At 47.5% G+C, this 14,162-nt stretch overlaps 1 protein-coding gene across 2 annotated transcripts in view; it reads left to right on the top strand.

Moving 5' to 3' along the window:
- The first annotated feature begins 292 nt into the window (after nt 1–292).
- Nucleotides 293–14,162, top strand: part of TEDC1 (tubulin epsilon and delta complex 1) — a 427,923-nt gene continuing 414,053 nt past the window's right edge. Inside the window, exon 1 of one of the 2 annotated variants that reach the window (XM_077465033.1) lies at nt 293–576. In XM_077465033.1, coding sequence (XP_077321159.1) covers nt 316–576 — 261 coding nt within the window. In that variant the 5' untranslated portion in view covers nt 293–315. The remainder of the gene's footprint in view (nt 577–14,162) is intronic. The other variant, XM_077465034.1, reaches the window with a different exon arrangement.

Below are 14,162 nucleotides of genomic sequence, written 5' to 3'. Positions count from 1 at the left end.
GGCCCAGTGTTTGTGTTGTCTGGAACGTCACTTCCGTAACATTATGTGATGGTTTCGCTGAACTGTATTGCCGAAACTATGTTGGAACGCACGGCGCGAGTGTTTGGAACGCTTTGCGCATGCGCAGTAGGCAATTTCTGGCGGGTAGCGTCACTTCCGTAGCATTCTGTGATAGGCAGCAAAATATGACACTACACCATCTTGACTTTACTGTTATAAGTACGTGTATAATGCAAAACTATGATGGGTGTAACAACATGTCCGCTTCCCCTTCTTAGCGTATCATTATTGTGGACGAGTGTGGGGTGTGGCAAGATGGCGGCGACGGAACGTCACTTCCGTAGCAAACTGCGACGGGCCGCCGAATATGATGTTACACTGGTGTACTTTGACGTTTCCGCTCGTTGCCTAGAAACGGTGGGCTGCAGCACCTTTCAAACTGCAAAAGTGAAGGAAATGAAGAAGGGCAGTAATATCAAACATGCTTTATGCGCTTTGTGTCGGGTTTTGTCTTTTTGCGGGTGTGTGTCGGATCCGGAGACTTTTAGAAAAGCAAAGTTTAACCGCCCAGAAGCAGTAAGTGCTCACGTTTTGTGATATGGCTGATCTAGCTGTTGTATTTGGTAATTTATCGCTAACAGTGGTCTGTGGTATTACTTTTATAATTATATGCTAGGTATGTCTGAAGCAATTTCTCCTGGACATCAGTAATGCATGTAATCCATCTCCCGGGCCTATTTTGTTAACCTCTTGCTGTCTGGGGCAATATCAATTTTTATTATTTTTTTTTTTTTTACATAACCCCAAACCCCAAAACATTATTATTTTCTGAAAGCAGCCCAAATGGTGGTGGTTGCAATTTTTGTTTATGTCACACAGTATTTACACAGTTAATTATCAAACGCATATGTTCAGGAAAAAATAAATTACCTTTAGGGCAGATGCGCGCACACAATATCATACCCACGTTTTTGTTAAAATATAAAACATGAGGTTGTGGTGAATAAATAGACACTAAACATGTCAAGTCTTAATATTGTGTTTGCACATATGATCACGCGAAAAACGATGGTACCCAAAAATATCCATATCTTTTAAAAAGCTTAAAAAAAACGTATTAAAAAACAAAACAACAAAAAAAAACACACACATAGGGATCAGGCCAGCTGTTGTAAGCTGAGCTGCACATGCGCAGCCCTGTTTACGTTTTGGGTGATAATCTCTGATCATGTAGGTATAGTTTAGCCTCGTGCACACAATCGGATTTGCCGAATGGAATTGTGTTCACAGACTGTTGGCCTAAAATCTGACCGTTTGTACGCTCCATCGGACAATTGTCGGATTTTCCGCAGACAAATGTTGGATGGCAGGCTTATAAATTTATACGTTTTCCGCCGACAGTGGTCTGTTGTCAGATTTTTCAATCGTGTGTACACAATTCTGTCAGACAAAAGTCCAAAGTACAAACACGGATGCTCGGAATCAATGCTCACCAAACACAACATTAGCAGATGATGCCCAAAGGGTGGCGCTAAAGAGCTGAAAAACCACATAGTATTTCACTACGTTTGTGTTTGTTGGCAGACAATTGTGTGCCATTTGAATGCAAGACAAGTTCCTGGCCAATGCCCTTCAGACAAAAGTCTGATGTTTTGTCTGTGGCCCGTGGGTGGTGTGTTGCAGGGCTGGGCCCAATTATTTCAGCCAGCTGTGGTCTCCTGAGGCCTAGTGCAAGCCCCTGTCCCCCCTGAATTCGGTCCTACTGTTTTATTTTTTGTGCCCTTCTCAGCCCGGTCCTCAGATCCCAGTCATGTATATCCTCACTGAAATGTCCGTTCATTGTGGGGGATTGGAGGGCTGAGGGGTGAACACTGCCTGTCTGCCTTGAATGTGAACTGCTGTGGCTAGGGATGAGCCGAACACCCCCCGGTTCGGTTCACACCAGAACTTTCGAACGGACCCCAAAGTCATACGAACTTTAGAACCCCATTGAAGTCTATGGGACTCGAACGTTCAAAATTAAAAGTGCTAATTTTAACGGCTAATATGCAAGATGCTGTCCTAAAAAGGGTTTGGGGACCTGGCTCCTGCCCCAGGGGACATGGGTCAATGCCTAAAATGTTTTTAAAAATGGCCGTTTTGGCGGGAGCACTGATTTTAATGACAATTAAAGTGAAAAAAAAAAAGTGAAATATTCCTTTAAATATCGTGCCTGGGGGGTGTCTGTAGTATGCCTGTGAAGTGCCACGTGTTTCCCGTGTTTAGAACAGTCCCTGCACAAAATGACATTTAACGGAAATAACATCATTTAAAACTGCTTGCGGTTTTAACCACTTGAGACCCGCGCTATAGCCGAATGACGGCTACAGCGCGGACCTCCTTTGCCGGGACTACGTCTATTGACGTCGTCCCGTGCACGAGCGGCCTGCGCGCCAACCCGAGGGGCGCGCGCGGCGCGCTCTGTGATCGGCGAGTCTATGAGACTCGCCTGATCACCGATTCGAGCAAGGGGTCGATCCCGACCCCTTATCACGTGATCAGCTGTCAGCCAATGACAGCTGATCATGTGATACAACGGAGCCGGTAATCGGCTATTATTCGGCTATTAATAAAAAGCGCCGATCACCGGCGGCCGTGATCGGGACATCAGTCCAGATCACGGCCAGCCCTGCCAGTGCCCACAGTGCCACCCAGCAGTGCCACCCAGCAGTGCCCACAGTGCCACCCAGCAGTGCCCACAATCTGCCTCAACAAAAGTGCTGCACCCCAGTGCCACATATCAGTGTCATCTATCAGTGCCCAGCAGTGCCACCTATCAGAGCCACCTATCAGTGCCCATCAGTCCCATCTATCAGTGGTACCTATCAGTGCCCCTTAGTGCCACCCATCAGCGCACTTCAATGAAGGAGAAAAATTACCTGTTTGCAAAATTTCATAACAAACTATTAAACATGATATATATATATATTTTTTTTTGCATCTTTTTTTGTTTGTTTAGCAAAAAATAAAACTCCCAGCTGTAATTAAATACCACCAAAAGAAAGCTCTATTTGTGGGGAAAAAATTATAAAAATTTAATTTGGGTACAGTGTTGTATGCCCGTGCAATTGTCATTCAAAGTGCATCAGCGCTGAAAGCTGAGAATTGGTCTGGGCAGGAGGGGGGTTTAAGTGCCCAGTAAGCAAGTGGTTAATGTTATATCTGGTTCCTGCAATATGGTTGAAAATCATTGAGAAAAATGGCATGGGTAGCCCTCCCTGCCCATTACCAGCCCCTTTGGGTCTTGTACGCATATTAAGGGGAACCCCGTACCCATATTAAAAAAAGGAAATGCGTGTGGCCCCCAGGCCCTATATACTCAGAACAGCAGTATACAGGCGGTGCAAACAAGACAGGGACTGTGTAGGTTTGTTGTGTTAAGTTGAATCTGTTTGTAATTTTCAACTGGTACATTTTTAAAGTGTAGCTGCAGTCAAAAAAAACGATTTTTAAGCTTTTTGGAAAACATAGGGAAGGGTTATCATCCCTGTATAATTTGTTTTGTCGTACATCTTTTGTTCATCTCACTTGCTGTTGTCTCCTTCCGTTTGCAAGTAGATGTTTGAAAGTAGGGGCCTGCCCTATATGCTCTGCAGAAATGGTGGAACAAGGTGTTGGTTTTGCCACAACATTGTAAGCCCTCAAAGTGACTCTTGGTGGGCGCTGGAGCGCCCTGCTGTGAACGATTATATCAAGAATTGTAATTACATGCCATTGTTGAACAGTGGTAGAAAAATTGACCTTTGGTTGTGGTGCTGGTGCCACAACACTTACTCTGGGTGGGCACAGGAACGGGAACTCCTGTGAAATATTATATCAAGAATTGTAATTACATGTCCCTGTTAAACAGGGGCAGAAAAATTGGGCCTTAGGCACTGGTGCTGGTGCCACGACACTGCAACCTCTCCCATATACTCTAGTTTTAGTGCAGGAATTAGCCCTGCAGCAAAGCATTGCATCAAAAATTGTAATTAAACGCCCCTGTTAAACGGGCAGAAAAATTGGGCTAATGGCATCACCTAGAACCAGAAATGTTCTTCCAACATATCAGCGGAGGAGGAAGAGGATAGACAATCAACATAACATAACAGGACAGTCACTCAGCATCAGCATAGGCAGTCTTGAAGGGATGTGATATTTCAAAAAAAATTATTTGGTTACATCAGCTTCAGGTGCTTGGTAGCTGTGGGTGATCCAAGACTGATTCACCTGTGATCGGTAACAAAGCCACCAGCAGCACTGAAGGTGCGTTCCAAAAGAACGCTGGATGCAGGACAGGCCAGTAGCTCAATTGCATACTGTGCAAGCTCTGGCTAGTGATCCATCCTTAAGACCCAGTAAGCCAGAGGATTTTCGGTGGGAAAGATGTCCAAGTCTGACCTTGCCCCTAGGTATTCCTGCACCATGTAAATTGGACGCTGGCGATGGTTGCTGGAACCAATCATACCTTGGGGCTGCGGACTAAAAAATTGTCTGAAAGCATCGGTCAGACGGCCACCTTCTCCACCGCTCCTTCTGACCGATGCCTCAGCAACACGTTGTCCAGGACCAGGAGTTTGTAACCTCCCAGTCTCTGGGAACGCGTTGCACAGACCTTTCTGCAAGGCCTCCCGGACATGTCTCATCCTCTGCTCCCTCTGCGATTTGCAAGATAAGGTCGGTAACCTTACCCTTGTACCGTGGATCAAGGAGAGTGGCCAGCCAGTAATGGTCCCTCTCCTTGATCTGAAGAATACACAGGATCGGGGAGGCCATGCAGCGTAGGTTAGCTGAGGCATTTGGTCCGGAGTCCTCTGGGTCACTAAGGACAACAGGATCCGCAAGCTACCTCCTCCCAGCCACGTACAAGTCCACGGGTTTCTTGGAACTGTAAATCATCCCTACAAGACTGCTGCTGCTGCTGATGCTGAGTGCCAGCCTCCACCTCCATGCTGACACAATCATCCTCCTCCTCCTCCTCCTCCTCCTCCTCCTCCTTCCTGTGTGATGGGTGGCACAGCAGGAACACTGTCTGGATAAAGGGGACGTTGAGAGGCAAGGAAGTCCTCCTCTTCCTGCCTCTGTTCTGCCTCAAGTGCCCTGTCCATTATTCCACGCAGTGTATGCTCCACGAGGTGGACAAGAGGTGTCACTGATGCATGCACTGTCACTGCTCACCATCCTTGTGGCCTCCTCAAACGGTGACAGGACAGTGCATGCATCCCTGATCATGCCCCACTGGCGTGGTGAGAAAAAACTGAGCTCCCCTGACCCTGTCCTGGTGCCGTAGTCGCACAGGTACTCATTAATGGCCCTCTGCTGCGTGTGCAGCCGATGCAGCATGGCCAACATTGAGTTCCACCCGGTGGGCATGTCACATATAAGGCAGTTCTTGGACAGGTTCAACTCCTTTTGGAGCTCAGCCAGCCGAGCACAGGCATTAAATGATCGGTGGAAATGCACACAGACTTTCCTGGCCTGCTTCAGGACATCCTGTAAGCCCGGGTACCTGCCCAAGAACCGCTGCTACACAGGGCTAATGGGTCAGTTGTCCCTGTCGGAGGGCGGAGAGAAGGTTGGTGCCATTGTCGCAAACCACCATTCCTGGCTTAAGCTGGCGTGGCGTCAACCACCTCTCAGGCCTGCCCCTGCAGAGCTGACAAAACATCCGCCCCAGTGTGGCTCCTGTCCCCCAAACAAACCATGGCATCGTTTTGCCTGCGTACTTGCGTAGCCCCTGGAACGCCTACAGAGCACCGCTGGTTCTGAGGACAGAGCACTGGAAGAGGCCATGGAGAAAGAAGAAGAAGAGGAGGCGGTGGAGGAGAGAGGTGTGTCACAACCAATAGTAGCATTTTGGAGGCGTGGTGGCGGAACAACCTCCAACACTACTGCACCTTGTCCTGCATCCTTCCCAGCTGCCAGAAGAGTGACCCAATGGGCCGTGAAAGACAGGTAACGTCCCTGTCCATGCCTGCTGGACCATGAGTCAGCGGTAATATGCACCTTACCGCTGACCGCCCTGTCCAGCGAGGCAAGGACATTGCCTTTCACATGCCGGTAGAGAGCCGGAATCGCCTTCCGTGAGAAAAAGTGGCGTTTGGGGACCTGCCACTGAGGAACCGCACATTGTACAAACTCACGGAAGGGGGCCGAGTCTACCAACTGAAAAGGCAGAAGTTGAAGTGCTAGCAATTTAGCCAAGCTAGCTTTCAACCGCTGGGCATGTGGATGGCTGGGAGTGAACTTCTTTCTCCGGTCCAGCAGCTGGGGCAGGGACATTTGCCTGCTATAATCGGACGTGGGTGTACTGCTAGCAGAGTGCCCGGAAGCACTTGGCTGTGACACACCTAATTCTACACCTTCATTCCTCTCAGAGCAGGTTTCAGAGAGGACTGAAGGTCTAGTAGGGTTGGAGATCCCAGCTGATGAGGAGCAAGGAGAGGTCCGCTTTGTTCTTTGGTGTGGGTCTTTGAGGTACGCTTGCCAACGAGCTGCATGGCAGGTCAACATATGTCTGGTCAAGCATGTGGTGCCCAAGCGGCTGGTGTTTTGGCCACGCGAGATACGCTTGAGACATATGTTGCAAATAGCAACGGTGCGATCTGATGCACTCGTCTCAAAAAAAGGCCCACACCAAAGAACTTTTAGAATAACGCGCAGAGGCAGCAGGCGGAGCTCTGCGGTGTGATTCAGTCGGTGTTCTGCCCCTAAGCTGGCCCCCGGAGGGCATCCTGCCTCATTGGACATGTGCCGCCTCCTCCTCCTCCTCCTCCTCTCTCCTACCAGGCACCCACGTGGAGTCGGTGCCCTCATCATCCCCTCCCTCTTCATCGCTGGAGCAAACCTGGCAGTATGCTGCAGCTTGTGGAACATGACTGCCAGATTGCTGTCCTTCTTGAGCATCCCCTCTCTCTGCGCTCACGCTACTGCCTTCCTCTAGCTGAGTGTCATCATCAGAGCCTACAAAACACTGGGCATCCTCCTGGAGCATGTACCCAACACTGTGCTCAAAGAGTTCAGGAGACTCCTCAGGAGGACGTGGTGGGTCTAGGGAAGGAGTCACTGATGATGACATTGAGAGGAGGGAAGACGATGCGTTGGCAGCTGCTTTGCTAGTACCCTGAGACTGGGTGAGAGAGGATGAGGAGGATGAAGAGGGCTTGGTCATCCACTCTACCAAGTCGTTGGCATGTTGCGGCTCAACATGTCCAGCTGCCAAAAAGGACAAGCGTGTCCCATGGCCACGTGCTGATGATGACGATGCACCGCGTCCACGACCAGCACTGTTGTCTCTAGACACAGAGCCTGCTTGCCCTCTTCTATCGGCTCGCGCCTGTCTGCCTCTCTTTGCTGGCCCTTTCAGACATGGTAATGGCCTGTAGGGAGTTGGGAAAACCAGCAATTGGGTAGTGTATATTGTGCTGGAGGCACACACAACTTCCACTAACTCCTGCAGATGGCAGATGGCTCAAATAGAGAAGAGCTATGTAGGTGGATATAGCGGTGTATACTGGGTTCAGAGCACACAGACAGCACGCACAAGATCCTACCGCTGACTGCAAGCTCTATTTATAAAAGATAGATATAGATAGATCGCTAGCTATATAGGTGAATATAGCGGTGTATACTGCGGTCAGGGCACGCAGACAACAACCACTACAGAAGAGCAAGAATGAAAAATCGTCCGATAACGATTGGTGTATACTGTGTTGAAGGTACACAGTACACCCACTAACTGCTTCAGACGCCAACACACTACACTAGGCCACCGCGCTGGCGGCCTTATATAGTGTGGAGCGTGTACTACACAGCCTGAGCTATGATTGGCCACAGGCATCCTGCCTGTGGGCAATCATGGCTCTCCTCGCTGCCGGCGCTGTGATTGGCCAAGCATGCGGGGTCACAGTGCATGCTTGGACAATCATGAGCCAGCAATGCACTGCGCCATCGCAGTGCATTGTGGGCCGACTCGAACACAAAGCTCATCCCTAGCTGTGGCCTAGCAAGTGATAACCTCTCATCCCCTTGTTAATATCTTAGTTATGGACTGTTCTCCTTTCTGGATGTTTTCTGCTGGGGCATAACCCGGGTAGTTGTCCAAAAAAAAAAAAAAAAAAAAAAATTCTAAAACTGCCAAAACCGCCACTCAGCAGTATAGTCAGTGTTATCTAGCGCTCCAAATGGAGCAATCCTTGGACGTATGGTCTATGGCTGTAATAGCTGGATGGTGATGTATCAATAGGTTTGGTGAATGGAAAATAAAGGGGTATTAAGGATTAAAAAGTAAGGCAGCCCAGAGTGCCCAGAACTCTGTAAGACATGTAAGGGAAAAACAGGGAGGTTGGTGCCTCCCCCCTTCAAGTTTTTTTCGCCACTCCACTCAGGCTGCCACCGCCCCCCTTCCCCACGGCCGAACCCCACCTTAATTGGGAAGCTCCAGGCCTTATTTGACATGGAGCCTGGAGAGATTTCGCTGGGGGGCAGAGGCAGCTTCCCTGCCTCCAGACAGTACATTTGTAATCCTGGCGCCAATAGGACTTAGCTGCTGGTGCGTATAGATCATCTTGCAGAGGAATGTAATTTAATATGAAATGACCTTGGCAAAATAAGGGGGAGAATAACTGAGAATGAGTCCAGAATCTCTGCCACTGAAGCTCTTGCAGTCACTCACTCCACCTCCATTGCTGAGTTGCAGCGCACGGTTCAGGCCCTCCTTGCAAAATCGGATGATGCTGAAAACAGACTAAGGAGCAATAATATCAGAGAAGTGGGTCTGCCTGAGAGGGAGGAGGGAGTCCATCTGGCAGAATTCGCAGAGGAGTTCTTCAAAAACCTCTTAGGCCTCACAGGCGTTTCTCCTACTTAATGTGGTGGAAAGAGCCCACAGGCCGAGCCATCCCCGGAATAATTCACATCCTTTCTCTGGTCCGCTTTCTTAATTTTCATGATGGGGACAGAATTCTTTCTGAGGCCCTGCCAGCACTCCACACTCAAATATGGTAATGCCTCTGTTCATCTTTTTTTTTTCCCCCGACTTTTTGGATGAATTGCAGAGAGGGGAAAACCTTCAATGATGTGCATAAACGGCTCAGAGACAAAAACGTTAAAGCTTATTGTATTTACCCCAGCTGCCTTTTAAAGCCAGCATGGAGGTACAGTCCGTTTCTTTAACGCCCCGGCGGATGCTGATGATTGGCTGACCACTCTGGGTTGAGAGGTCCTTCACTTGATATTTCACCTGCAGCAGAGATTTTCTACACCCTGGCTTGCTTTATCCTACTACCTATATTACAACAACCGGAGTGGCCTTAAAAGTTTAACACGTGACATGTACTTAACCCCAAAAGTTTTTATTTTTTTTATTTTTTTATTTTTTTTTTATAGTGACCAACTGCTGTGGTTGAATTGCTATTTTTCACCTATCTGGAGTAATTTCAAGAAGGTTTAAGTTTGGGTTAGGGTATAAAACTGACTGGACTTGTTGTTCGGGGGTTTCTGGCCAGTGGGGATTTCAGCTTGCTTCTGGTTACAGTGTGGTAAGCCAAGTGAATTCCATCTGTGGTCTGCAGGGTGCTTATAGCTCTTTAAGTGTAAAAGAAGGGGGGGGTGGAGGCTCCAACTCTGATTCTATCATTTCATTAAGTGTTAGTGTAATAAATACGCTTACTGACGGACTTCAGACCGCTCTCCGCTGAAAACGGGTCACAGGAGGGCAAAACGAATTGCACTCCTTTGACCCATAGGAGAAGGCCATCCTAAAAAGCTCAGACTGGACCTCTCCTTTAAAGCCAAGATAGAGGTCAGGCTTACCACCTATATTGTTCTTGTGAAAATGGTCATCCTCAAAAAACAAGACAAATCCCTTACGCAGTGGAATAAGTTCCAGATGTGCTATAACCTGTAAACATCTCCAAAGCACTGACTGGCAAACATCACAGTGAACCTGAAACACAGTGATGTTGATTTAACCACTTGCAGACAGCCCGCCGCAGTTTTTTATGGTGGCTGTTTGAAGGAAGATATCGTTGTTATGGCAGCAGCTAGCTGCCATAACTCTGGTATCCCCTTCTTCAGCGGGCAGTCCGCTACAAGATAAAAGTGGATTCGCCGCAAGATCACTTTTATCGGTGGTGGTAGAGGGGCCTACCCCTCCCGCCGCGATCCAGTGCCTTCCGCTGCTTACCGGAGCTGTCGGCAGCAGCGGAGGCTTTCGCGTCCTCCTGCTGGCTCAGTATGGAGACGAGTGAGGGGAAGATGGCCATCCCATACAATTGCTGGGCGGAAGCGACGTCAAAATGTCACTTCCGCCCATAGCTCTTAAAGGACCAATTTTTTTTAAATGATTTTTTTTAAATTACAATTTTTTTTATTGCATTTTAGTCTTATTATGAGACCTGAGAACTTTTTGACCTCAGATCTCATATTTAAAAGGAACTGCCATGTTTTTTCTATTACAAGGGATGTTTACATTCCTTGTAATAGAACTAAAAGTGATTTTTTTTTTTTTAAACGGTGTAAAAATAAAAGGTAAAATAAATAATATATATATATATATTTTTTTTTTTTTTTTTTAAATGCGCCCCGTCCCGCCGAGCTCGCGCGAAGAAGCGAACGCATACGTGAGTAGCGCCCGCATATGAAACCGGTGTTCAAACCACACGTGTGGTATCACCGCAAACGGTAGAGCGAGAGCAATAATTCTAGCCCTCCTCTGTTCCGCAAAACATGCAACCTGTAGAATTTTTTTTAAACGTCGCCTATGTGAATTTTTTCCAAAAAGTGCACTTGTAAGACCGCTGCACAAATACGGTGTGAAAAAAAGTATTGCAACGACCGCCATTTTATTCTATAGGGTGTTAGAAAAAAAAAAAAATATAATGGTTGGGGATTCTAAGTAATTTTCGAGCAAAAAAAACTGTTTTAAACATGTAAACACCAAAATCTCAAAACAAGGCTGGTCCTTAAGTGGTTAATAAACCTGGAGAGTGCAAAATCTTGTGCAGCTCTGCATAGAAACAAATCCTCTTACTGTTTTTTCTATCCACTTGCCGCCCGCCTTTATAGCAGAATGATAGCGGCAAAGTGGTTGTGATATCCTGACCGGACGTCATGCGACGTGATCAGGATAACACAGCTGGCATGCGCCCGCGGGGGCATGCAACGCGGCGATGGGAGGTGCTGTGTGTCAGTCTGACGCACAGCAACTCCAATCGTGGTATGAAGTCTCTGACAGAGGCTTTTTACCACGTGATCATCTGTGACCAATCACAGCTGATCACCGTGTGAACCAGGAGGTGCTGATAAATGACTTTCCTCGGTTCACGATGACACAGCAGATTGGTGGCTCTCCATGTCAGAGAGCGGGTCTGTGCTGATAATCAACACATTGAGTATCACCACAGCCCCCATCAAAAGGTGCCAATCAGTGCCCATCACCTGCCAGCCTGTCCCCCTCTACAAAGCCTGTCAGTGCCCATAAAAGTGCTGGTCAGTGCCCCATCAAAGTGCCACTCAGTAATGCCTGTCAGTAGCTCCTCATCAGTGTCGCCTATCTCTTTTTAAATTGTCGGTCTTTTTTAGTTTATAGCACAAAAATTAAAAACCGCAGAGGTGATCAAATGCCACCAAAACACAGCTCAATTTGTGGGAACAAAATGCTAAAAATTTAGTTCGGGTACAGTGTTGCATGACTGTGCAATTGTCAAAGTGCGCCAGCGCTGAAAGCTAAAAATTGTCCTGGGCAGAAAGGGGGAAATGTGCCTGGTATAGAAGTGGTTAAACAAGCTGAAGTTACAAGCTGATTGGCTACCATGCACAACTGCACCAGATTTTGCACTCTCCAGTTTTAGTAAATTGACTGAGATGATTGTTTTCCACTGCCAGTCAGCACAGTGGGGGTTATTTACTAAAGGCAAATCCACTCTGCACTACAAGTGCACTTGGAAGTGTAATTGCTGTAGATCTGAGGGGAAGATCTGAAATGAGGGGAATCTTTGCTGATTTCATCATCCAGTCATGTGAAAGCAAAAATGCTGCTTTTTATTTTCCTTGAATGCCCCCCTACGATATACAGCACATCGGATTTGCCTTTGGTAAATAACCTTAAGTGTGTTGATGCTAGAGGGGCGTTATAAGCTCTAGTCACTCAGTCACTTTACACAATTACACATGTAACTGAAGCTAAGCCACCATTAGAGGAAGGAAAATCTTGACAGAATAAATTATCAATTAAAGATTAAAGCCTGGAGTAAATCTTTTTATGGGATCATAAATATTCACATACAAACACAATACCAAAAAAAAAAAAACACGCCAGTGAATCAGAATCATTAGGAGGGGTTGGCACATGAAGTGAAGTCAGGTGTGCTTGTGTGTTTTTTTTTTTTTTGTATTTGTGATCCAATCAAGATGTACTCAAAGTTTTAAGCATCCATCTACCGTCTTACAGGTTCACTGTGATCATGGGCGTCCGCAGGTAGGGGCAAGGGGGGTCAAGTGCCCCCCGTCCCTGGAATCGGGGATCAGATCTTAAATTCAGCACAGTTCCATCACTATTAGGGTGATATCATCAAGGTTCTGTCAAGCCCCCCTATCAGTGTAGTGTGACTGCGGGCTCTTTTCCCTGCTCAGTCCAGCAGAGAACTCAGAGGCGCTGTGACAGGAGAAAGGTGAGCTGCGGGCTATCAGGTTTCCCCCGGTCACCCTCCCTTTCTCCTGTCAGGGAGAAAAGACGACGGCTCTCACCAGGTTCCCCGCCCAGCTTCCTGCCCACTCCGTTCCTTCCCTATTGGCCACAACTGAGGGCCAATCAAAGGAGACTAGGAGAGGAGAGCATTGTGGGACATGTAGTCCCAAAGATTGGCAGCCCCATTTTCTAAAGGGAGGGGGCTACAGCTCGATCAAGAGAGAGATTGAGAGACTGCAGCTTGGGAAAAAAAGGTAAGGGAGAGAGTGCTACAGGACAAAGAACGAGGAGTGTGCTGGGCAGAAGCCAGAGAGAGCTACACTGCCCCGTGCCACCAGAGAGCCATGCTTTCCAGCGCCACCAGAGAGAGGCACACTGCCCAGCACCACCAGACCAGAGTCGCCCCTGGGGAACCCAGAGTGAGCAATCGTCCAGCCGGATGGATCACTGCCGTAGTTTCGCTGGGTCTGGTAGAGGGTCTGTCGGCCATTATCCACTACTTATCCTAGGGACTGTACTATGTCTGCAGTCTCTGACCATGATAATGTGATAATGACATTGTCGAAAAGGGGCGGCTCATGGGTGACCCTAAAATTATGCCCCCGCCTGAAAAAAGATGTTTGCCAGTCAACACACACACACACACACACACACACACACACACACACACACACACACACACACACACACACACACACACACCTCATTACAACAAGTAGTATTGAAGGGAAATCCTTGACAGAATAAAATCGTAAATTGAAGCCTAAAACCTTGAGTAAATCTTTATGGGATCACAAATCTAGTAATATTGCACATACAAGTAAGTCAGAGTGAATCATGGTGAAGAAAGGGTGGCACACAATGAGGTCAGGTCACGGTATGTGTGTAAATTTGTGATCCAATAACAAGATTTACTCAAGGTTTTAAGCTTCAATTTACAACCAGTGTGGTGTGGCAGACTGGCAGTAGGCCAAAAACTAAAAAAAAAGAAATAAATCATGAACCCCTGCTCAGTATTACACTAGTTGATCCACATTCTCTGGTTTAAGGGTGCTTTTTTTTTTTTTTGCAGTTACCACATCTCCTGCAGTGGAGAAAACCCGCTCTGCAGACACACTTGTGCCTGGGATACACAAATATTGCTTTGACAGCTGAGAGAGAAGGGGGAAATATGACCTTATGCTCATGCCACCAGTTCAAAGTGTCCTGGGTGAAAGACAGAGGTGGGGCTTTGCAATAATTTTTTCCATTTCCTCTTCAGCCTTGGCATAGGGCAGGGATATGTAATCCAGCTGTTACAGAACTACAAGTCCCATGAGGCATAGCAAGACTCTGACATCCATAAGCATAACACACGAGGCAGAGGCATGATGGGACTTGCAGCTTTGTAACAGATGGAGGTCCACTAATTGCATATCCCTGGCATAGGGGGTCTTGTTTATTTTGTACCCTCAGT

This window comes from Lithobates pipiens, unplaced genomic scaffold, assembly GCF_037356315.1.
Source record: "Lithobates pipiens isolate NorthernLeopardFrog02 unplaced genomic scaffold, aLitPip1_a1.2 Scaffold_30, whole genome shotgun sequence".
Lineage (NCBI taxonomy): Eukaryota > Metazoa > Chordata > Amphibia > Anura > Ranidae > Lithobates > Lithobates pipiens.
This window is presented reverse-complemented; position numbering and strand designations above follow the sequence as displayed.